A 24,938-nucleotide genomic window follows, 5' to 3' on the forward strand; every position below is an offset into this window, starting at 1 on the left:
ACAAGGCCAAATCTACACTGGAGTTGCTTACCAAGAAGACAGTGAATGTTCATGAGTGGCCGAGTTAAAGTTTTGACTTAAATCTACTTGAAGATCTATGTCAAGACCTGAAAATTGTTGTCTAGCAATGATAAACAACCAATTTGACAGAGCTTGAAGAATTTTGAAAGAATAATGGGCAAATGTTGCACAATCCAGGTGTGGAAAGCTCTTAGAGACTTTTCTATTTATTTATTTTTATTTCACCTTTATTTAACCAGGTAAGCCAGTTGAGAACAAGTTCTCATTTACAACTGCGACCTGGCCAAGATAAAGCAAAGCAGTGCTATAAAAACAACAACACCGAGTTACATATGGGGTAAAACAAAACATAAAGTCAAAAATACCACAGAAAATATATATACAGTGTGTGCAAATGTAGCAAGTTATGGAGGTAAGGCAATAAATAGGCCATAGTGCAAAATAATTACAATTAGTATTAACACTGGAATGATAGATGTGCAAGAGATTATGTGCAAATAGAGATACTGAGGTGCAAATGAGCAAAATAAATAACAATATGGGGATGAGGTAGTTGAGTGGGCTAATTTCAGATGGGCTGTGTACAGGTGCAGTGATCGGTAAGGTGCTCTGACAACTGATGCTTAAAGTTAGTGAGGGAGATAAGAGTCTCCAGCTTCAGAGATTTTTGCAGTTTGTTCCAGTCATTGGCAGCAGAGAACTGGAAGGAATGGTGGCCAAAGGAGGTGTTGGCTTTGGGGATGACCAGTGAGATATACCTGCTGGAGCGCAGAATACGGTAGGTGTTGCTATGGTGACCAATGAGCTAAGATAAGGCGGGGATTTGCCTAGCAGTGATTTATAGATGGCCTGGAGCCAGTGGGTTTGGCGACGAATATGTAGTGAGGACCAGCCAACAAGAGCGTACAGGTCACAGTGGTGGGTAGTATATGGGGCTTTGGTGACAAAACGGATGGCACTGTGATAGACTACATCTAATTTGCTGAGTAGAGTGTTGGAGGCATCCGAGTTGCATCAGAGGGTGCAGAGCTGGTGGCCGGGGTAGTGGTAGCCAGGTGGAAAGCATGGCCAGCCGTAGCAAAATGCTTGTTGAAATTCTCGATTATTGTAGATTTATCGGTGGTGATAGTGTTTCCTAGCCTCAGTGCAGTGGGCAGCTGGGAGGAGGTGCTCTTATTCTCCATGGACTTTACAGTGTCCCAAAACTTTTTGGAGTTAGTGCTTACCCAGAAAGACTCACAGCTGTAATCGCTGCCAAAGGTGCATCTACAAAGTATGGACTCAGGGGTGTGAAGACTTATGTAAATGAGATTTTTCTCTGTTGCCTTACAACCTGGAATTAAAATTAATTTTTGGGGGGGTTGTCATTTGATTTACACGACATGCCTACCACTTTTTATTTTTTCTTGTGAAACAAACAAGAAATAAGACAAAAAACAGAACTTGAGCGTGCATAACTATTCACCCCCCAAAGTAAATGCTTTGTAGAGCCACCTTTTGTAGTAATTACAGCTGCAAGTCTCTTGGGGTATGTCTCTATAAGCTTGGCACATCTAGCCACTGTGATTTTTGCCCATTCTTCAAGGCAAAACTGCTCCAGCTCCTTCAAGTTGGATGGGTTCCGCTGGTGTACAGCAATCTTTAAGTCATACCACAGATTCTCAATTGGATTGAGGTCTGGGCTTTGACTAGGCCATTCCAAGACATTTAAATGTTTCCCCTTAAACCACTCGAGTGTTGCTTTAGCAGTATGCTTAGAGTCATTGTCCTGCTGGAAGGTGAACCTCCGTCCCAGTCTCAAATCTCTGGAAGACTGAAACAGGTTTCCCTAAAGAATTTCCCTGTATTTAGCGCCATCCATCATTCCTTCAATTCTGACCAGTTTCCCAGTCCCTGCAGAAGAAAAACATCCCCACAGCATGATGCTGCCACCACCATGCTTCACTGTGGGGATGGTGTTTTCGGGGTGATGAGAGGTATTGGGTTTGCGCCAGACATATCGTTTTCCTTGATGGCCAAAAACCTCAATTTTAGTCTAATCTGACCAGAGTACCTTCTTCCATATGTTTGGGGAGTCTCCCACATGCCTTTTGGCGAACACCAAACGTGTTTTCTTTTTTTCTTTTTTAAGCAATGGCTTTTTTCTGGCCAATCTTCCGTAAAGCCCAGCTCTGTGGAGTGTACGGCTTAAAGTGGTCCCTATGGACAGATACTCCAATCTCCGCTGTGGAGCTTTGCAGCTCCTTCAGGGTTATCTTTGGTCTCTTTGTTGCCTCTCTGATTAATGCCCTCCTTGCCTGGTCCATGAGTTTTGGTGGGCGGCCCTCTCTTGGCAGGTTTGTTGTGGTGCCATATTCTTTCAATTTTTTTATGATGGATTTAATGGTGCTCCGTGGTATTGCACACAGGTGGACTTTATTTAACTAATTATGTGACTTCTGGAGGTAATTGGTTGCACCATATCTTATTTAGGGGCTTCATAGCAAAGGGGGTGAATACATATGCACGCACCACTTTTCTGTTATTTATATTTTAGAATTGTTTGAAACAAGTTTTTTTTTTTCATTCCACTTCAACAATTTGGACTATTTTGTGTATGTCCATTACATGAATTCCAAATAAAAATCTATTTAAATTACAGGTTGTAATGCAACAAAATAGGAAAAACGCCAATGGGGATAAATACTTTTGCAAGGCACTGTATGTTCCAATGATCATACTGCAGAATGTTATTTGAGTCCTTCCCCAGAGCCCTATGTGTGTCTGAGTCAGTGTGTCTCTTGATTTTAGGGAGCATGGTGTGGAATGCAAATCAGTGACAACATGCAGGGTTCCATCAGAGGCATGATAGCTCTGTTCCATATCAGTAATACGTGTGTTATATTAACTGTGTGACTGTGTCTCTGTAACAACCTCCCCATTCCCTTCCCAAATCAGAGTCTGCAGCGGTGTGATTCATGCCTCGGACACAACGCTGTCTGTCTGTGTTGTTTAGTTAGAAAAACAGTTTTGGCACCTCATCATTTTCTATTTGCTCCACTGCATAACCCCACTAGTTCAGGATGAGAGAAAGGCAAGAGGCTTAGCCGTACAAGAGGATCAACGTGAAAAGAATATCTGCCTTGTTTGATATTTTGTGTATGTGTGTGAGAGAGAGAGTGTGTGTGGGGAGGGGGGGGGGGGGCTAGTGGGCTGATTTCTCCCACAGCGTCTCTGCTTCCCCAGCCAGCCAGCCCAGAGTAACACCCAGCCTGCCTCACTGCTAGAGACTACTACAGAGTGGGCTCTTCAGAGCACAACACACACACACTCCGGCGAAAACACACACATAGGTGCTCCGGACCAGCTGTCCTTTGTAGAGCGAGCAGTAGATTCTAGCAGTTGTTTTATCTGTCTGTCTGAGCGGTGCAAAAAGGAGTGAGAATGCCTTCACGAAGCCTGGACTGTGATATCTCTGTCCTCATCGCCTGTGTGGTGGACGTTGAGGTGTTCACCAGTCAGGAGGTCAAGGTAGGACAAGATACACATACACACTCCTAGAAGGCAGCACAGAACATATTTCACACACACTTCAGAAGACAGGGCTGAGTTTGTGTTCTATGGGTCTGTCTAGGCTTCTTAAAAAACTATATTCCACTGTATGCATTCTGTGTGTACTCATCTGTATGCAGAGTTTTGTGCTTTAAGTCTAGGATTGCTGAAAAACTACTCTCAGGTTGTGTCTAAGACAGTGTTGTACAGTACAGTTGTTTTGTCCCATCACCAGACCAGTAGAAGATAAGACACCATGTCAATGTAAAGTAGGATTGATCCAATATTTCTTGCACGCAATGACAACATCAAGCTTGTGACTCTACAAGCTGGTTTGATGCATTTGCAGTTTGTTTTGGTTGTCTTTTGGATTATGTTTTGCCCAATAGTAACTGAATGGGGAATGTAATTTTCTTTGTGAGTTGTTTCTGAACATCATGAGTCAGGAATAATGATGAGTGAGATGCTACAACAATAACATGCATTTTCTGGGGTGGTATGATTTTTGTGCCTCTGTAACTTTCTCACTCATCATTATTCACGATTCATGGTATCATCCACATTAATGCAGAAGTGTTCAGAAACATCTTCTATTGTTACTTACAATAAAAGTGACTCCAAAATGGCACAATACATTATTAACCTTTCAGTGGGCAAAACATAATCCAAAACATTACCAAAACAAACTGCAAATGCATCCAACAAGTTTGTAGAGTCACAAGCTTGATGTAGTCATTGTGTGCTAGGAATATGGGAACAAATACTTAACTTTTGACTACTTTGATACACTATAAGTGAATTAGTCCAAATACTTATGACTTCTTCACATGGGGGCGACTACTTTAAAGGGATACTGCGAGATTCTGGCAATTCTTATGCCTCTGCTTGCAGTATGAAGGAAGTTAGAGGTAGTTCCGCAAGCCAATGTTAACTAGCATTAGCACAATGAATGGGAGTCTACAGGTACGCTAGCGTATGCATATGGAGGGGAGTGTGTGCACAACAAAGCTTTGATATATGATATATACAGTGGGGAGAACAAGTATTTGATACACTACCGATTTTACAGGTTTTCCTACTTACAAAGCATGTAGAGGTCTGTAATTGTTATCATAGGTACACTTCAACTGTGAGAGACGGAATCTAAAACAAAAATCCAGAAAATCACATTGTATGATTTTTAAGTAATTCATTTGCATTTTATTGCATGACATAAGTATTTGATCACCTACCAACCAGTAAGAATTCTGGCTCTCACAGACCTGTTAGTTTTTCTTTAAGAAGCCCTCCTGTTCTCCACTCATTACCTGTATTAACTGTACCTGTTTGAACTCGTTACCTGTATAAAAGACACCTGTCCACACACTCAATCAAACAGACTCCAACCTCTCCACAATGGCCAAGATCAGAGAGCTGTGTAAGGACATCAGGGATACAATTGTAGACCTGCACAAGGCTGGGATGGGCTACAGGACAATAGGCAAGCAGCTTGATGAGAAGGCAACAACTGTTGGCGCAATTATTAGAAAATGGAAGAAGTTCAAGATGACGGTCAATCACCCTCGGTCTGGGGCTCCATGCAAGATCTCACCTCGTGGGGCATCAATGATCATGAGGAAGGTCAGGGAACAGCCCAGAACTACACGGCAGGACCTGGTCAATGACCTGAAGAGAGCTGGGACCACAGTCTCAAAGAAAACCATTAGTAACACATTACGCCGTCATGGATTAAAATCCTGCAGCGCACGCAAGGTCCCCCTGCTCAAGCCAGCGCTTGTCCAGGCCCATCTGAAGTTTGCCATTGACCATCTGGATGATCCAGAGGAGGAATGGGAGAAGGTCATGTGGTCTGATGAGACAAAAATAGAGCTTTTTGGTCTAAACTCCACTCGCCGTGTTTGGAGGAAGAAGAAGGATGAGTACAACCCCAAGAAAACCATCCCAACCGTGAAGCATGGAGGTGGAAACATCATTCTTTGGGGATGCTTTTCTGCAAAGGGGACAGGACGACTGTACCGTATTGAGGGGAGGATGGATGGGGCCATGTATCGCGAGATCTTGGCCAATAACCTCCTTCCCTCAGTAAGAGCATTGAAGATGGGTCGTGGCTGGGTCTTCCAACATGACAACGACCCGAAACACACAGCCAGGGCAACTAAGGAGTGACTCCGTAAGAATTATCTCAAGGTCCTGGAGTGGCCTAGCCAGTCTCCAGACCTGAACCCAATACAAAATCTTTGGAGGGAGCTGAAAGTCCGTATTGCCCAGCGACAGCCCCGAAACCTGAAGGATCTGGAGAAGGTCTGTATGGAGGAGTGGGCCAAAATCCCTGCTGCAGTGTGTGCAAACCTGGTCACGACCTACAGGAAAGGTATGATCTCTGTAATTGCAAACAAAGGTTTCTGTACCAAATATTAAGTTCTGCTTTTCTGATGTATCAAATACTTATGTCATGCAATAAAATGCAAATTAATTACTTAAAAATCATACAATGTGATTTTCTGGGTTTTTGTTTTAGATTCCATCTCTCACAGTTGAAGTGTACCTATGATAAAAATTACAGACCTCTACATGCTTTGTAAGTAGGAAAACCTGCAAAATCGGCAGTGTATCAAATACTTGTTCTCCCCACTGTATATAGTGTTGTCTGAATGCACTGTATGCAGTCAGTTTTCATTTTACATCTAACACAGGGAACTCATTCGGGGTCTCAACTTACTGTTGAGAGTTAGAATAATAGAATACACAAGGTGCAATTTCAAAATTTGGTTGTGCATCAGCAGTCACTCAATTATCCCATGTCAGTGTTTTTTTTATATTTATTGGTAAGTTAGTCTAGCAGCCAGCTATCTGACCGGGGTGATTGATCATCAGTTATCATATTAAAAACTGCAAACATTTGCCTCCACCCTCTATGTCAAAATGTTTAGAATTGCAGGAAATTAGTTGTAAAACTGCTAATTTTTCTCTCCGCCCAATGGCAAAATGAGTAGAATTGTATGAAATGAGTTATAAAATTGCAAAATCTTCTCTCGGCCCCATGGCAAAATGTGTAGAATTGCAGGAAATGAACTTTAAAACTATTTTTTTAAATCTTTGCTGTCACGAGGGAGGCCGTTAAAATGTTTTGCTCGCAAGGTGGGGGGGCGTATGGATGTGGGTATGCAGACCCACGAGCCACTGCGGCCCCTCATGGAAAAATGATGGTTTTAGGATGAAGTGTGTTGAATTGCACAGCAAAATGCTGCAGCTTTGTTCTCCTTTTGGCACACCCAACTGTTCATCATTTACTCTTGTCTGTAAGTGGAGCGTATGTCATCGCACCACACTCACACTCCATTCATAAAACCCCCCTGATGTGCTGCTCCAATACGTCACACCTCGGACAGACTGAATCTCCCTGGGGAGCCCGAACACACACACACACACACACTAACAGAGATCTGACTACACTACACACAGCCTCACATAAATCTACATGATCTACACACAGCTCACAGACTTGGGTGTCTGGGTGAACAAATTAATTCTGTGAAAATGGGGATGAAATGTTAAGATTCCATGTACTATATCTGGGTGAAAAAACAACAGACTGCAGTTATTGGATTACAGTGCATTGACCCAAAAATAGGAAAGGAGGCTCTGTCTGAGTGATCATTAATCTTCCCATCACATCCACATTCACTGTCTGCTGCTCGGCTGATCTGGTCTGGCTGCGCTCCTCCCCACCATCTTCATTCTAGAATATAGAAGATTCTGGAATCTAGACTATCCTCTGATAGAAGATGATGCAGTGAGAGACTGAAGAGATGAGGTTATGATTTGAGTGATGGTTAACGTTTGGCTGGCGCTAGGTGTAATTGAATAGCTGATGTTCAGACTTGATGATTGGTCAGATGGACAAACGGACATCGAGACTGATGGACGGACAGAGCAGGCTTCCATATTCCTGCAGCCACAGAAACTTGTGAATATGGAGTGTTTGAGCTGCTCAGACAAGGGTTGTGTTTTGCATCTTTTAATGTGTACACGAGAGCATGTTTACAGTCTACAGCCTGACGTGTGACTGGTCAATGGTGTTGTTGACCATGACCTCTCTCTCCCTTCTCTTCCTAATTTTTCTCCCTTTCTCTCTGTCACGGTGTCAGTGTAATGCAGTAGACGAAGTCAGGCGCAGGACACAGAACTAAATGAAAACGTAACTTTACTGAACACGTAAAGAAACAAGTAAACCTCCACGCAGGGAGGAACAAACCCGCTCACCAACGACACACGAAACAATAAACAAACACGCACAGAGCACAATGGGAGCCACAGGGTTAAATAGGGACGGAGTAATTACAAGATGGGAAACAGGTGTGAAACAATCAGACAACAACAGGTAGAACATAGAAACATAGAACATAGATCGGCAGCAGCTAGTACTCTGGTGACGACAAACGCCGAAGCCTGCCCGAGCAAGGAGGAAGGGCAGCCTCGGTAGAATCCGTGACACTCTCCTTCCTCGCTCCCTTCCTCTCTCTCCTCCCATACATGTGTATGTTTATAATGAGTTGTTTTGACACTGTCCTTGAATAACTGGGTTAAAGTGACTGGGTTCTGAACAATATACAGTGGCTTGCGAAAGTATTCACCCCCCTTGGCATTTTTCCTATTTTGTTGCCTTACAACCTTGAAATAAAATGGATTTTGGGGGGGTTTGTATCATTTGATTTACACAACATGCCTACCACTTTGAAGATGCAAAATATTTTTTGGGGGGAAACAAACAAGAAATAAGACAAAAAAACTGAACTTGAGCGTGCATAACTATTCACCCCCCCCCCCTAAAGTCAATGCTTTGTAGAGCCACCTTTTGCAGAAATTACAGCTGCAAGTCTCTTGGGGTATGTCTCTATAAGCTTGGCACATCTAGCCACTGTGATTTTTGCCCATTCTTCAAGGCAAAACTGCTCCAGCTCCTTCAAGTTGGATGGGTTCCGCTGGTGTACAGCAATCTTTAAGTCATACCACAGATTCTCAATTGGATTGAGGTCTGGGCTTTGACTAGGCCATTCCAAGACATTTAAATGTTTCCCCTTAAACCACTCAAGTGTTGCTTTAGCAGTATGCTTAGGGTCATTGTCCTGCTGGAAGGTGAACCTCCGTCCCAGTCTCAAATCTCTGGAAGTCTGAAACAGGTTTCCCTCAAGAATTTCCCTGTATTTAGCGCCATCCATCATTCCTTCAATTCTGACCCGTTTCCCAGTCCCTGCCGGTGGAAAAACATCCCCACAGCATGATGCTGCCACCACCATGCTTCACTGTGGGGATGGTGTTCTCGGGGTGATGAGAGGTGTTGGGTTTGCGCCAGACATAGTGTTTTCCTTGATGGCCAAAAAGCTAAATGTTAGTCTCATCTGACCAGAGTACCTTCTTCCATATGTTTGGGGAGTCTCCCACATGCCTTTTGGCGAACACCAAACGTGTTTGCTTTTTTTTATCTTTAAGCAATGGCTTTTTTCTGGCCACTCTTCCGTAAAGCCCAGCTCTGTGGAGTGTACGGCTTAAAGTGGTCCTATGGACAGATACTCCAATCTCCGCTGTGGAGCTTTGCAGCTCCTTCGGGGTTATCTTTGGTCTCTTTGTTGCCTCTCTGATTAATGCCCTCATTGCCTGGTCCGTGAGTTTTGGTGGGCGGCGCTCTCTTGGCATGTTTGCTCCGTGGTATGTTCAAAGTTTCAGATTATTTTTTTTACCCAACCCTGATCTGTACTTCTACACAACTTTGTCCCTGACCTGTTTGGAGAGCTCCTTGGTCTTCATTGTCACGGTTCAGACAGACGACCAGAGGACCACAATTGCGTCACACCAGAAAGTTTATTAAACTTAAGGAAAAAGGGAAGTAGGGAGTGAATGAAGGCTCCAGGGGTAACAGGGATCCCGTCCAATGCGCTGGGTCTGTGCCCCCCCCAGTGGCAGCGATGCGTCCTATGAAGCCGGTGGTGGGTGGTCCGGAAGTCCTGGGGGGGGGAGACACAGACACAACAGGGCGGAATGAAACCAGGCAGCAGTACAGTTCAAGGGAAATCCAAAATACGTAGTAGCAAGGCAGAAGGCTGGTCAGAGTTACCGGGATTGAAGAGTAGTCAGGAGTCGTAATGGCAGAAGCAGGTCTGGATCTCCTGAGGCAGAAGAGTATCCAAAAAACAGGCAGGTCCGGGGTCACAAAACCAGGGTGAGCCAGAAGCGCGAGCAAACAGGTTCCGGGTGTGAGCTTTGCAGACGATCTGACACCGGAGAGCTGAAAGACAGGGCCTTAAATACTGGGAGAGGTAGTGGGTAATGCAGCGCAGCTGGCAGAGTAATTAGAGCAGAGCAGAGCAGGGACAGGTGGAGCTAGTTAGGCTGAGTAGAGAGAGTGGTGAGCAGAGTGGAAGAAAATTAAGGTGGTAACCCGGTGGAGTGAGAGGCCCATGACAGAACCCCCCCCCCAAGGGACGGCCCCAGAAGTCCCAAGAGCAACACCACGCCGGGCGGGAGGAGGGGAGCCGGAGGAGGGCTAGAACTCCTCCGAACGGTCCGAGTGAACGTCCTCATCCTCGGAGGAAGCCGGAGGACCGTGGTCGGGAGATGGGACAGGTCCCGAGACAGGATCAGGCACAGGACAGGAAGCCGAGCGGGCCGGACGGTTAGGGACCCCTCTGGGGCGGCCCCTACGGATTGCAGGTTGATCAGGATGCCGTTGGTGGAAAGCGGTGATGAGAGTCCTATCCACAATCCGACTAGCTGGCACCCAGGTCCTTTCCTCAGGTCCATAGCCCTCCCAGTCAATGAGGTACTGGAGACCCCTACCCCTCCGTCTGGACCGAAGCAGGCGGCGGACGGTGTAAACCAGACCACCATCGACGAGCCGTGGAGGAGGAGGACCAGGCGCAGCAGGGACCAGCGGACTCTCATGGATGGGCTTAATCTTGGACACATGGAAAGTGGGGTGCACCCTCAGGGAATTAGGCAGTTGGAGCCGGACAGCAGTTGGGCTAATCACTCTTATGATAGGGAATGGGCCAATGAACCGAGGTGCCAGCTTCTGCGACTCCACCCTGAGTGGCAGGTTCTTTGATGACAACCACACCCTTTGACCAACATGGTAGGTGGGAGCAGGAACTCTCCGACGGTTGGCCCCGGTAGTGTAGCTGGCAACGGACCTGAGGAGTGTGGCTCGGGCTTGTGACCAGGTGCGGCGACATCGACGGGCAAAAGCAAGTGCAGATGGGCAAGTAACCTCCTCCTCCTGGCTGGCAAATAGAGGAGGCTGGTATCCATAAACACATTGGAAAGGGGACATACCGATGGCAGAGCAGGTCAGAGAATTGTGTGCGTACTCCACCCATGTCAATTGCTGCGACCAGGAGTGGGGGTTGCGTGAAGTCATGCATCGCAGTGCCTTCTCGAGCTCCTGATTAGCCCGCTCTGACTGCCCATTGGATTGGGGATGGAATCCGGAAGTCAGACTGACTGTGGCTCCCAGCAGGTGACAGAACTCCTTCCAAAAAGCGGAGGAGAATTGTGGACCACGGTCAGAAACTACATCCTTAGGCAGTCCGTGGATCCGGAAGACGTGTTCCAGGACCACCTGGGCGGTCTCCTTGGCGGTTGGGAGCTTGGGGAGGGGAATGAAGTGTGCCATCTTGCTGAAACGGTCAACGATGGTGAGAATGACGGTCATGCCACTTGAAGGGGGCAGCCCCGTGACAAAGTCAAGGGCGATGTGAGACCAGGGACGTCTGGGCACAGGCAGGGGCTGCAGCAATCCGGCTGGGGGCTGGCAGGACGACTTGTGTTGGTTGCAGATGGGGCAGGCTTGGACGAATTCCCGTACATCCTTCCTCAGAGAGGGCCACCAGAACCTCTGGGCGAGCAGGTTGTAAGTGCGGGTGGAGCCAGGGTGACAAGCTAGGCGGGAGTCATGTCCCCACTGAATGACCTGGGACCTCAGGTCTTCGGGGACAAAAAGGCGGTCAGCTGGGCAAGTGCTGGGACCTGGCTGGTTACGGAGAGCCTCCAGCACCTGTTCCTCAACAGCCCAGGTCAGAGCTGCAACGATGCAGGGACTTGGCAGAATCGACACAGGGTCCTTGGAGGGGGTGTCATCCTTCTGGAATTGACGGGAGAGGGCGTCTGGCTTGGTGTTGCGTGATCCAGGCCGGTATGACAGAGTGAAATTAAACCTGGTGAAGAACAGGGCCCAGCGGGACTGCCTGGAGTTCAACCGTTTGGCCGTGCGGATGTACTCCAAGTTCTTATGATCGGTCCAAACGAGAAATGGAATGGTGGACCCCTCCAGCCAGTGACGCCACTCCTCCAAGGCAAGCTTCACAGCCAGCAGCTCACGGTTCCCTATGTCGTAATTGCACTCAGAGGGGGACAACCGACGTGAGAAAAAGGCACAGGGATGGAGCTTCCTATCCTCCGCAGCCCACTGAGAAATCACAGCACCAACTCCCACATCCGAGGCGTCCACCTCCACAATGAATTGCCGGTCCACATCAGGCATCTGGAGGATGGGAGCGGAGGTGAACCTCACCTTGAGGGTACTGAAGGCTTTGTCGGCTGCTGGGGTCCAGGTGAAGGGTTGCTTGGTGCTGGTTAGAGCAGTGAGAGGGGCAGCAACGGTACTGTAGTTCCGGATAAACTTCCTATAGAAGTTAGCAAACCCCAGAAACTGTTGCAGCTTCTTTCTGTTCTCCGGAACTGGCCATGAAGTGACTGCTGATACCTTGGCAGGATCCATTTGGATACTTCCCTCTGCCACTATGTACCCCAGGAAGGCCACTGTCTTGACGTGAAACTCACATTTCTCTGCCTTGGCGTAGAGGGAATTCTCCAGAAGACGATGAAGGACTTGCTGGACATGGCGGGTGTGTTCAGACAGGTTTCTGGAGTAAATTAAGATGTCATCCAGGTAAACGAAGACAAACTTGTTTAACATGTCCCGCAGTACATCATTCACTAGAGCCTGGAACACAGCAGGAGCATTGGTGAGGCCAAAAGGCATAACCAGATACTCGTAGTGGCCTGTTGGTGTATTGAATGCGGTTTTCCATTCATCTCCCTCCCGGATCCGCACTAGGTGGTAAGCGTTTCTGAGATCCAACTTGGTAAAAACAGTGGCTCCCTGGAGCAACTCAAAAGCAGAGGTGAGCAGAGGCAGAGGGTAACGGTTTTTCACTGTGATGTCGTTGAGTCCCCTGTAGTCGATGCAGGGGCGAAGAGATCCGTCCTTCTTCCCCACAAAGAAGAAGCCAGCACCAGCAGGAGATGAAGATGAACGGATTAATCCTGCGGACAGAGAGCCATTGATGTAGTCCTCCATGGACTTTCTTTCAGGAGCAGACAACGAATAAAGACGACCCCTTGGAGGAGCTGTTCCAGGGAGGAGGTCGATGGCACAGTCGTACGGTCGGTGAGGGGGCAGAGATGTGGCTCTTGCTTTGTTAAACACCTCTCTGAGACCATGGTAGCATTCTGGGACATTGGAGAGGTCAGGAGCGGAGTTAGTAGGTACTGGCCGAGGGGGTAGTGCGGCAGCAAGCAGGCAGGTTCGGTGGCAGTCCTCTCCCCACTCCCTGATCACCCCGGTCACCCAGTCGAGCTGAGGGTTGTGCCGGCGGAGCCAAGGGTAACCCAGGATGAGGGGTTGGCCTGGAGAGGGGAGCAGGTGAAACTGGATAGTTTCTTGATGGTTTCCGGACAGACCCATCGAGACCGGGGCCGTGACATGAGTGACCGATCCGAGTAAGTGTCCGTCCAGTGCCCGGGCAGGAATAGGAGGTGTCAAACGGAGGTTCTCCAGTCCCAGTTGGCGTGCCAGCTTGATGTCCATTATGTTGGCTTCGGCGCCAGAATCCACCAGAGCAGCCAGGGTGTGAGTAGAGTCAGAGAGGCGGAGGTGAACTTGCAGCAGGGGTTTGCGGTCGGAGGACTGGATGGTCATTGAACTCAACCGGACTCCCCCTACGCCCGGTGAGCTTCGGCCCTTTAAAGGGCAGGTTACCACACGATGTCCATCACCTCCACAATAGAGGCAGAGGTTTGAGGTGAAGCGGCGCTGGCGCTCTGCAGGAGTGAGGGAGGCTCGCCCAATCTCCATAGGCTCAGACTGATCAAGCTGACCTGGGTGAGTGGCAGTAGATGACAGGAGCCCAGTCGGATCTCTCCGAATGCCGGTAGTAGGTGGACCTTGGCGCCCCCTCTCACGACGACGGGTCTGTATCCTTCTGTCGATCCTGACAGTCAGTGCGATGGCTTCATCAAGAGTGGAAGGCAGTTCATGGGAGACCAACTCGTCCTTGATATAGTCAGCCAAACTATGGAAGAACGCGTCCACCAACGATGGTGTGTTCCAAGAACTTCGTCTAGCCAGGGTTCGGAAGTCGATGGAATGGTCTGCGACTGTACGTCTGCCTTGTCGAATACTGAACAGTTCACGAGACGCCTCTGCGGTGGGTGAATCCAGGTCAAACACCTTCAGCATCTCCTCAGCAAACAGGTCGAAGGTTGCACAAGCGGGGGTTTGACGTTCGAACTCTGCTGTTCCCCAGAGTCGAGCTCGGCCCGTCAGGTGAGTGATGGCATACCCAACTTTAGCCCCCTCCGTGGCGAAGGTCCTTGGCTGCAAGGAGAACTGAAGTCGGCAGCTAGTCAGGAATGGCCGGACCTGGGTTGAATCGCCGTTGAACCGCTCGGGGTTTCCAATCTTGGGTTCCGGAGCAGCGGCTGCAATGACCGGGGCAGGTAACTCGGGGGCTGGGCTGGTGGGCAGACTGGCTGGGGTAAGGTTGGTGAGGAGTTGAATGATCATGGCGAGTTGTTGTTGCTGCTGCTGGAACTGCTGCTCATGCTCATCGGTTTCCATGTCGGGGAAAGTGTGCGCTGAGTCCATAATGGTCAGATCGTACTGTCACGGTTCAGACAGACGACCAGAGGACCACAATTGCGTCACACCAGAAAGTTTATTAAACTTAAGGAAAAAGGGAAGTAGGGAGTGAATGAAGGCTCCAGGGGTAACAGGGATCCCGTCCAATGCGCTGGGTCTGTGCCCCCCCCAGTGGCAGCGATGCGTCCTATGAAGCCGGTGGTGGGTGGTCCGGAAGTCCTGGGGGGGGGAGACACAGACACAACAGGGCGGAATGAAACCAGGCAGCAGTACAGTTCAAGGGAAATCCAAAATACGTAGTAGCAAGGCAGAAGGCTGGTCAGAGTTACCGGGATTGAAGAGTAGTCAGGAGTCGTAATGGCAGAAGCAGGTCTGGATCTCCTGAGGCAGAAGAGTATCCAAAAAACAGGCAGGTCCGGGGTCACAAAACCAGGGTGAGCCAGAAGCGCGAGCAAACAGGTTCCGGGTGTGAGCTTTGCAGACGATCTGACACCGGAGAGCTGAAAGACAGGGCCTTAAATACTGGGAGAGGTAGTGGGTAATGCAGCGCAGCTGGCAGAGTAATTAGAGCAGAGCAGAGCAGGGACAGGTGGAGCTAGTTAGGCTGAGTAGAGAGAGTGGTGAGCAGAGTGGAAGAAAATTAAGGTGGTAACCCGGTGGAGTGAGAGGCCCATGACATTCATGGTGCCGCTTGCTTGGTGGTGCCCCTTGCTTAGTGGTGTTGCAGACTCTGGGGCCTTTCAGAACAGGTGTGTATATATATATACTGAGATTATGTGACAGATCATGTGACACTTAGACTGCACACAGGTGGACTTTATTTAACTAATTATGTGACTTCTGAAGGTAATTGGTTGCACCAGATCTTATTTAGGGGCTTCATAGCAAAGGGGGTGAATACATATGCACGCACCACTTTTCCGTTATTTATTTTTTTGAATTTTTTGAAACAAGTTATTTTTTTCATTCCACTTCACCAATTTGGACAATTTTGTGTATGTCCATTACATGAAATCCAAATAAAAATCCATTTAAATTACAGGTTGTAATGCAACAAAATAGGAAAAACGCCAAGGGGGATGAATACTTTGGCAAGGCACTGTATGGTGTTGGGGTTTTCAGACTGACGTTTATGAATGTGTTGTTTGGGATACTGTACTGTGGGTAAATGAGCACAAACACTATATTCCCAACACTAAACGCTATCATTACTGAAGTAATTGCTGTTGACTGACTATGGAAACTTATGACAGTATATGAGGTCATGTCATAGCAGTAATTTGGGTTAATAACGGGGTAGATTTAGGTTGGAGTGCAGGTTATGAGGATGTCACCGTTTCTGTTTGTTCCTCTCTTGATCAAACTATTCCTATGTAGCCTATATAAGTATTGACATATAGGTCTAAGTAAGTTACGGTATTAAGACTAAACAGGATGTGATCTTATGCCTACAGCTCGATGGTGGTTATACAAGGCTGCTATACTAAGCCTACTAATGATAATGACATTACTTATTATTATAATAGTGATGATCATAACAATAATAGTAATAATAACAATAAGGAGATCAAGAAAAAGGAGGGTTATTAATGTTATTATAAATATAATTTTTCAGACAATTTGGAACAGTGTAAACACTAAATAAATGATAACTAATACCAGAGAGGCTGGTCTAACGAGGAAAAAGTGTAAAGCCTTTATTACAGCATATCAAAGATTAAAAACAGCAGAATTGTTTATCCGACATGTTGTGTTTGCATGAGACTTGGTGCTCACGGAATCAGTAGGCTATTAAACAAACACTCAAACAGGCAGCAGAAGCAGGATCTGTCTTATTTCTGTAGATATATATGGATGATTTATAAAGCCAGGCACATTTAACAGTTAGGCTATTGATTATAGACCTAATTAAGTTGGGGTTTCCTCTCTCCTCACTTTTTTAGCCAATTAAGGCAAGAGCTGTTTTCTCGTATCCTAACTCTGCTGCTGCCCCCACCACATTGTTCTCACACCAATATGCTGGTTAACTTTGCTATTATGCACATAGCAACATGGTCTAGGAAAAGGCGCTAATTCAACAGCTCACTGATGTGTTTCAGAACCGCGGATGAAAGAACATTTGTTATAAAATAATATTAATTTTATTAGTGTTGCATCATTGTAACCATATACAATTTCAGTAGCACATGTCTTAGAGTGATGGACTGTGCCATCCCCACGGCCTCCACAATGGATCAGTCCACTCAGACAGGCACGATTCAGACAGTTGTCTTGTACACCATTAATTATTTTTATTTTTCTTTACTACTGCTCGACTAAAGAAATCTCGGTCGACCAACAGCCTTACGACCAAACAATTGACCAGTCGACTAAATGTGGTCAGCCCTAGTACACTCTATAACTGGATTCTCTGTTTAGTTGGGTGTTTAATTAACTCTCATTCTGGTCATTATTACAGGACATTTTGATTGGTCAGGCTTTATGTAGAGAGATGTGGCTTTTATCGAACCACTGCTCAGTACAATGTGATAGAAATAAATGCAATGTCTGTGCCAGGTTATGGGTGATGAAGACCTGAGATACACTTTCTCTTAATAGTAACATTCCTACCTTCTATATTTGAGCCACTTTCTCTCTGTTCCTTTCTCCTTTTTAAGAAACCTGTCCATTCCAGCTCTAATGGGCTACTTGTTAAATTTCTCCTCTAAGATGGAAAATCACATGACTGGATGGATGGGGGATGTTATCAACAATCCTCCCTCCCCTACAAGCCTGCTATGTGAGATTTCCTGTCCTGGTTTTAACATAACAATTCCTGACACCAGAGGTTACACAAGCCAGGAGTTATGTTTGGCTGGAGGTCAAGGTTCAACATAAAAAGAACAATCTGAGAGTTTGGATGCGTTTAAGATGAATGACCATTTTGTTCTCCTAAAAGGAAGAGAGAACAGTACAAACACTGTATTCTGGTTGCTGTTTCTTTTAGTCTCTGGCTAATCCATCTTCTACTACATGTCTGTCTGTATGTGGTTAAAGCCTGTGTTGTTAAAGTTGACGTTCATCTGTGAAAGGTGACTCTGGTTTAGTGTTGGGATGTTCTCCTCTCCCTTTCGCTCCTCTCCCTTTCTCTCCCGTTCCCTTTCTCCTCTCCTCTCCTCCCTTTGTTAATTAATGCCAGTCAGTGAACAGTGAACAGTAAACATGCCGCTTGGCTTTGGTATCGTACCACTGTAATTACTTAAATACCCACAGGCTGTGGGAAAAACACAACACCTTGGATCACTTTTGTTCCTTCCTCTAATACAGACCCATTTTATCTTGTAATGCTATTCCAGTGCAGAGCTGTTGTGTTCCTATTTGATAGTGCTTCAGTGTGAGTGTTTCTCATACTGATAAGGAGCTGTCTGTCCTGTCCTCCTTAGTGCTGTTGGTTTCCTCTAGTCTTGATAGATCTATGTGTTCCTCAAGGAGAGGTGTCACCACAGAAAGGTCAAGTTGAGTGGCACTTCCCTCTGTCACTCACTCAGCCTATTTATAGATGCTTTGTTATCATTAGTGGGGGTGGGCTTCACTATAACAATGCATGGGGATGTGTGTGTGTGTGTGTGTGTGTCGGTGTCTGTGTGTGTCCTCTGAATGTAACACTCAGTGGTAATTTCATGCTTTACTGGGCTGTACTCGTAGTCGTCAGAGAGACTGGATGTTTATAAACCAGGGCTGCTGCTTGGCCTATCCCAAGGCTTGCTACACAAAAACAAATGATTTTCTCTCTCCGTCTCTTTGTTTTTCTGATATGCATTTGACCTTGAGTGAGCTTTTGCGTCACCCCTTCCTCCCCCAAACCCTCAAATGTGATGCTGTCAACATAAGTACCCCAAAGAGCCACGTAGCTCCACCAGTTGTCATTAGTCTTGTTGTACAATGATAAAATATGTAGTGTAGAGCTAGTGTTCTCTGAATCACAGTTGTAATTAACTATAACACTGCTAGCAAACACAGTAGAGAGCAATGTTATTTTGCCTTCGCACATCTCTCCCACTATCTGTCCGTGATAGCTGTAACCCCACCAAACCACCATCCCCTCTCGTTTCACCCTCTCCTTTTACTCTCATCCGGAGTACTTTGCTTCAATAGGATATTTATTTCCATAATTGGAGCACATAAACTGGAACACAGTTTAATAGATTTCAGAATGGGCCCCTCCATCTTGACATTTGGTTTTAATGGCTTGACTGCTACGAACACCAGATGGTAATTATGAGGATGTTCACTGTTCACCTTTTTAGCTATTTGAAACCCCACCTCTTTAAGGAATACCTGGGATAGGATAAAGTAATCCTTCTACCCCCCCCCCCCCCCCCCACACACACACACAGCGGAGTCGCTCACCACCTTCCGGAGACATTTGAAACCCCACCTCTTTAAGGAATACCTGGGATAGGATAAAGTAATCCTTCTACCCCCCCCACCCCCCCCCCCCCCCACCCCACCCCACAGCGGAGTCACTCACCACCTTCCGGAGACATTTGAAACCCCACCTCTTTAAGGAATACCTGGGATAGGATAAAGTAATCCTTCTACCCCCCCCCACACACACACAGCGGAGTCGCTCACCACCTTCCGGAGACATTTGAAACCCCACCTCTTTAAGGAATACCTGGGATAGGATAAAGTAATCCTTCTACCCCCCCCCCCCCCCCAAAAAAAAATTGTAAAGTGGTTATCCCACTGGCTATAGGGTGAATGCATCAATTTGTGAGTCGCTCTGGACTAGAGCGTCTGCTAAATGACGTAAATGTGCCCTTGAGCAAGGCACTTAACCCTAATTGCTCCTGTAAGTCGCTCTGGATAAGAGCGTCTGCTAAATGACTAAAATGTAAATGTAAAATGTAGCTCTCTATTATCTAAGGGCACTTAAAGCCATTAGATGCCCACACCAACAGGCTGTTCTGTGATACCACTGCTCTTACCTGTGTGTGTGTGTGTGTGTGTGTGTGTGTGTGTGTGTGTGTGTGTGTGTGTGTGTGTGTGTGTGTGTGTGTGTGTGTGTGTGTGTGTGTGTGTGTGTGTGTGTGTGTGTGTGTGTGTGTGTGTGTGTGTGTGTGTGTGTGTGTGTGTCTTTGTGTGTGTGTGTCTTTGTGTGTAAGACTGAGAATTGTGATGGCCCTATTGCTTGGTGGTGACTTTTTAAAAGCTTTGTAAAGAACAGGAAGGCTGTTTATGTTCCCAATTCACCTCTTTATTGACAACGTTTCCATCCCAACCAGATCTTCGTCAGGTCAAACAGACTGAGTGCTCACATTCCAAAATATACACATTTCACCTCACATGACCATTACTCACATGACGCATGGTGGGTGTGGAAACAATTAAATTCACTTTTGCGCACCGTCAATCATAATTAATGACAGAGGTACGTATGGTCATAAAGGATTATATACATACAAATCGGCCCAATTTTAAAACCTAGGCAACAGTTTAAAAAGATTACGTTGGAAACTGTTGGAATAACCGCCCATATGACCATTACGCATAGATATGATTACAGTGACCTATTTCAAAAACAGCTTGTGTACCTCCTAATAATTTGATATCAATGAGATGGGCACAGGTATAGAAAGTTATAGAAAATCTATTGTATACATATGTGCAAAATGACCAAGTGAAGACCTGGATGGCAAGACAAATCAACATAACATAATCATGTAAGAAATGGTCTGATATCAAACTCTTGGTTCAGACCTTTAGGAGACATGGTGGACAAACGGTGAATCCAATACAATTGTCTTCTCAGTAATAGATTATCAGTATCCCCCCCTCTCTTAGGAGGCTAAACATATTCGATACCAATGTCTTTCAGAGAGCTGATGTTGTGACGAGCCTCCATGAAGTGGGCAGCTACAGGGTTTCTCAGGTCAAGAGTCCTTATATTACTCCTGTGATCTGCTATCCTTGTTTTCAGAGCTTGTTTAGTTTTTCCTACATAGCATAAACCACTTAATACACTTGATCAGGTATACCACATTTTTTTTGTCTTAATGACCTTGCCCGTGATGGGGTGATTGAACGTTGTGCTTTCTTCGTAAAGTTACACTGGGTGCATCGGCCACATCTGTAATTACCGTCTGGCCCATTGTCTAGGAAGGTGCTACGTGGCACCGGTGGAAGATCAAACCTCACCACCCTTTGACTGATGTTGGGGGTGCATCTGAAGACTACCCACAGGGGTTCTTTAAACGTATTTTCCAGTTGTGGGTCAGTGCTCAAGATGTGCCAGTGTTTTCTTAATGATGTGGTCGAACTACTGTATTTTCCAAGTAGGCAGGATTGAAGACAGCATTGGACTAGTTGGTCAGGGGGGTGTGGTGGTTTGGGAGTGAGGATGTCATCCTGGGTCATATCTTTGTAACAGTCCTGTCTGTCATGCAGCCAATCCTCTGGGTAACCCTGTTATCTAAAGCATTCATCCAGACAGTGTTTGTCATAGTCACTGTGTACTACAGATCCTGCGTATGCGACTGTATTGGCTGATAGGGAGGCTCTCTTCCAGGGGTGTAGGGTGGAAGCTATCTCCGCGTAACAGGGAATTCCTGTCGGTCGGCTTCCTGTATAGGTCCGTGCTAAAGCCACCCCACTCTTTATTAAAATGTCCAGAAAACTTGTTTCATGCGCATCAAAGGTGAGCGTGAATTTCAGATGTTCACTGCTTGCATTGATGAAGGAGCGGAATTGATTAAGTTCCTCTGCTGTACCCTGGAATAGAAGGAATATGTCATCAATGAAGCGTTTCCAGAGCTTGAGATAGCGCAATAATGGATTGTTAGGGCTGAAATTATTCTCAAACAACCCCACATACAGATTAGTATAATTTTGTATAATTTTACTAACCATAGCGGTTTTGGTAAACCCAGCGTCATAACATGTTATGACACGGTCATAACCATGTCATAAAATGTCATAACAGCTGACATAACTTGTCATAACCTGTCATAATATGGTCGTAACACTGTCATGACCCATATATTTACACCTGTTGTGACATTTTTGCATTATTTTATGGCTGGTTATGACACCAACATAAGAGTGTCAAACCCCACATTTAATAAAACATTTCCCTGCCAAGAAGTTTCCTTTAATTTGAAAGTTTGTTTCTTAAGTCCTTTGTTGTTGTTGTTGTAATGAACTCTTTACAGTCATGTATTTTTTTCAGCATATTTTACCTTGCAGAAAATACACTTTATGACACTGTCATGAAGCATTATGACCATCTTGTGTCACTTTACTTGGACTAAGAAAATACACTTTATGACACTGTCAAGAAGCATTATGACCAACATAATCATATAAGCCAGATAGGCCTATCACATACATGCCCTTATGTCAGTCAACAGTCAAAAAGAGGGTGTCTTGTCCTGCTCCTGAAATCTTCTCCTGCATTCATCCCAGTCATCAGCAACAGAGCATTGGGGTAGGTGCATGTCTGACATCAATTTGTGTGCAATTACAGAAAATGTTATATAACATAAACATACTGTTGACAAGTAGGCTATGGTGTAATGGAAGGTTTTGCCTTACAGTGGGGAAAAAAAGTATTTAGTCAGCCACCAATTGTGCAAGTTCTCCCACTTAAAAAGATGAGAGAGGCCTGTAATTTTCAAGGTCCTGGAGTGGCCTAGCCAGTCTCCAGATCTCAACCCCATAGAAAATCTTTGGAGGGAGTTGAAAGTCTGTGTTGCCCAGCGACAGCCCCAAAACATCACTGCTCTAGAGGAGATCTGCATGGAGGAATGGGCCAAAATACCAGCAACAGTGTGTGAAAACCTTGTGAAGACTTACAGAAAACGTTTGACCTGTGTCATTGCCAACAAAGGGTATATAACAAAGTATTGAGAAACTTTTGTTATTGACCAAATACTTATTTTCCACCATAATTTGCAAATAAATTCATTAAAAATCCTACAATGTGATTTTCTGGATTTGTTTTCCTCATTTTGTCTGTCATAGTTGACGTGTACCTATGATGAAAATTACAGGCCTCTCTCATCTGTTTAAGTGGGAGAACTTGCACAATTGGTGGCTGACTAAATACTTTTTTCCCCCACTGTATGTGGTAGGTTTTGTGGGTTTTGACACTCTTATGTAGGTGTCATAACCAGCCATAAAATAACTACCTGGTAGGTTTTGTGGGTTTTGACACTCTTACTGTATGTAGGTGTCATAACCAGCCTTAAAATAATGCAATATATGTCACAACAGGTCTAAATATATGTGTCATGACCATATTATGACAGGTTATGACAAGTTATGTCCGCTGTTATGACATATTATGACATGGTTATGTTATGACGCTGGGTGTCAAGTAAAGTGTTACCGCAGTTTCTTTCTGTTGAATGAGCATGTCATTTTCAAACATGAAAAGTTCTTAGTCAGAATAATCTCAGTAAGTTGAAAAATACATTTTACAGATGCTCTTATCCAGAGTGACCGATTTTTCACGTAGTCGGCTCTGGGATTCGAACCAGCGACCTTTTGGTTACTGGCCCAATGCTCTTAACCGCTAGGCTACCTGCTGCCCCAATAGAGTATAGTACGGCTAAAATACAATACAGTTAGTGCTAGGGAGTGTACCAGTGGGTCGTTGACTAAGATAGTGTGCCATAGCTTCTAGGCCTACCGGGCGGGGGATGTTTGTTTACAGGGATTCAACATCTAAGCAAGCCATAATCATCTCCCCATCAATATTGTCCAATGTCTTAAGGGTGTTAATCATGTCCATAGAATAGCGTACATATGCAGGGGTGACACCACACTGGGTTTTAGAAAGAAATCTACAAAGCAGAATCTTTTCAGTCAATGAGCCAATGGAGGCCACAGTAGATCTCCCTGGTGGCTTATCCAATAATTTGTGAATTTTTGGTAAGGCATGGATAACGCTTGTGATTGGATTGTCTACTTTCATGAACTCATATTATTTTTGCGTAATGTCTCCACTTTCATCAAGAGACTTCAACTTGCAGTGAATCTCATATTTGAACAGGTGTGTGTCACGTGACAGTTTCTGATAGAAAGTGGTGTTGTTCAATTGTCCCCGGATCTCATTCACATAATCATCACGGTTTACCAACACCACAGGCCCGCCCTTATCAGCATTACACACTATCAGAGTGGAGTGATTTTTTTTATTCATCCAATGCTTGTCTCTGTTCTTTGGGGACATTATTGTAGACTCGTTTTTTATTCCGAATCTGAGACCTCTTTTTCCACCAATCTGCAGTACATTTAAAAGCTCTAATTTCTGCTTCATGGGAAGTGACATTTATTCTCAGGTTGTATATGTAGCAGAGTAATCCTGATCGCCTCCATAGCTCTACATGATGGATGTGTTCTATTGTGTAATCGGTATGAGTCTCTTAAACACACTATAGTAAGTTGACAACCAGTGTTTGGTCCCTGTGTTTACCGTGTTGCCATAACCACTGCCACGGTATGGTCTCCTCAACTCGTTCCCAGGAGGGTTCACTTTCACTTTCAATCTCAACCCAAATAATCATCATAACCCACAAAGAATTTCCTCAGCTGATCCAGCACGGGAATCACGCCACATAAGGCTTGGTGGTCTGTTACTAAACCACTATAAAGTGCTGGAGACCTATTTGAATGGATACTTACACCATGGCCTCACTTTCTTTTGGAATTATTGTGTTGGTCACATCATCATGGTGTGAGCAGTAGACCTAGGCGCTGACAGTTCTGCATCATAGCGTACACATTACACAGTTGCGTCATCATCAACTCCTTCATATGTTTTTCCTGAACATGTGACTTGACCAGGGAAAATTCTAGGTCTTAGTTGCAGTATGGCCTATAACTAGGGCCTTGTTTTTCCTGGTCAGATGTTCAAAATCACTCATGGTCCTAGTTATACAAAATCTATTTTGTGTTGATGGAAGAGATGTGTTCTTACACAAGACCATGCCTCCTGGGCCTCTGTTGAGACTCATCTGAGGTGTGAGATGGTGCCATAAACAGGTCCTAGTGGTGACCAAGACTTTCTCCTCCAGGGAAAGTGCTGCTTGCTCTCTGTCAGAAGACATATTATTTGTGTGTTCCTCTTGGTCCTGAGCCTAAAAGGAGCTAGGGCGAGTCTTTGGGAACACAATGTTACCCACTTTCTCATGCCAGATCTCCTCACTGTCTCCCCAAAGAGAAACGCAAAGGGTACTTAATCTTGTCACCCTCTTCTCTCACTTGACTAGACCAAAGAAAGCAGCTGTCATTGTGTACACTTCGTCTCTACTGTACTATCAGTGATGCATACTTTATGCATCACTAGCAAGATTGAGTATGCATCACACTGTGTGCTCAAGTCCTCATATGCAATCTACAATATGTCAGTCTGGCCCAGCTAAAGCCTCAGGTCACTTGGAAGGTCAGTTAAGATGGATCAGCCATGTCCTAGTCATTCCTG

At 45.6% G+C, this 24,938-nt stretch overlaps 1 protein-coding gene across 2 annotated transcripts in view; it reads left to right on the forward strand.

Moving 5' to 3' along the window:
• rcan2 (regulator of calcineurin 2) overlaps positions 1 to 24,938 on the forward strand; it is a 117,189-nt gene that overhangs the window by 61,944 nt on the left and 30,307 nt on the right. The window contains exon 1 of one of the 2 annotated variants that reach the window (XM_084149283.1): positions 3,293 to 3,531. The exons of the other annotated variant lie outside the window; for it this stretch is intronic. Coding sequence (XP_084005409.1) covers positions 3,445 to 3,531 — 87 coding nt within the window. The 5' untranslated portion in view covers positions 3,293 to 3,444. Of the gene's footprint in view, positions 1 to 3,292; positions 3,532 to 24,938 lie in introns of those variants that run through there. 2 annotated transcript variants of the gene reach the window in all.

The sequence above is a fragment of the Coregonus lavaretus genome (assembly GCF_964263955.1).
Source record: "Coregonus lavaretus genome assembly, chromosome: 31".
In the NCBI taxonomy this organism is placed as follows: Eukaryota; Metazoa; Chordata; class Actinopteri; order Salmoniformes; family Salmonidae; genus Coregonus; species Coregonus lavaretus.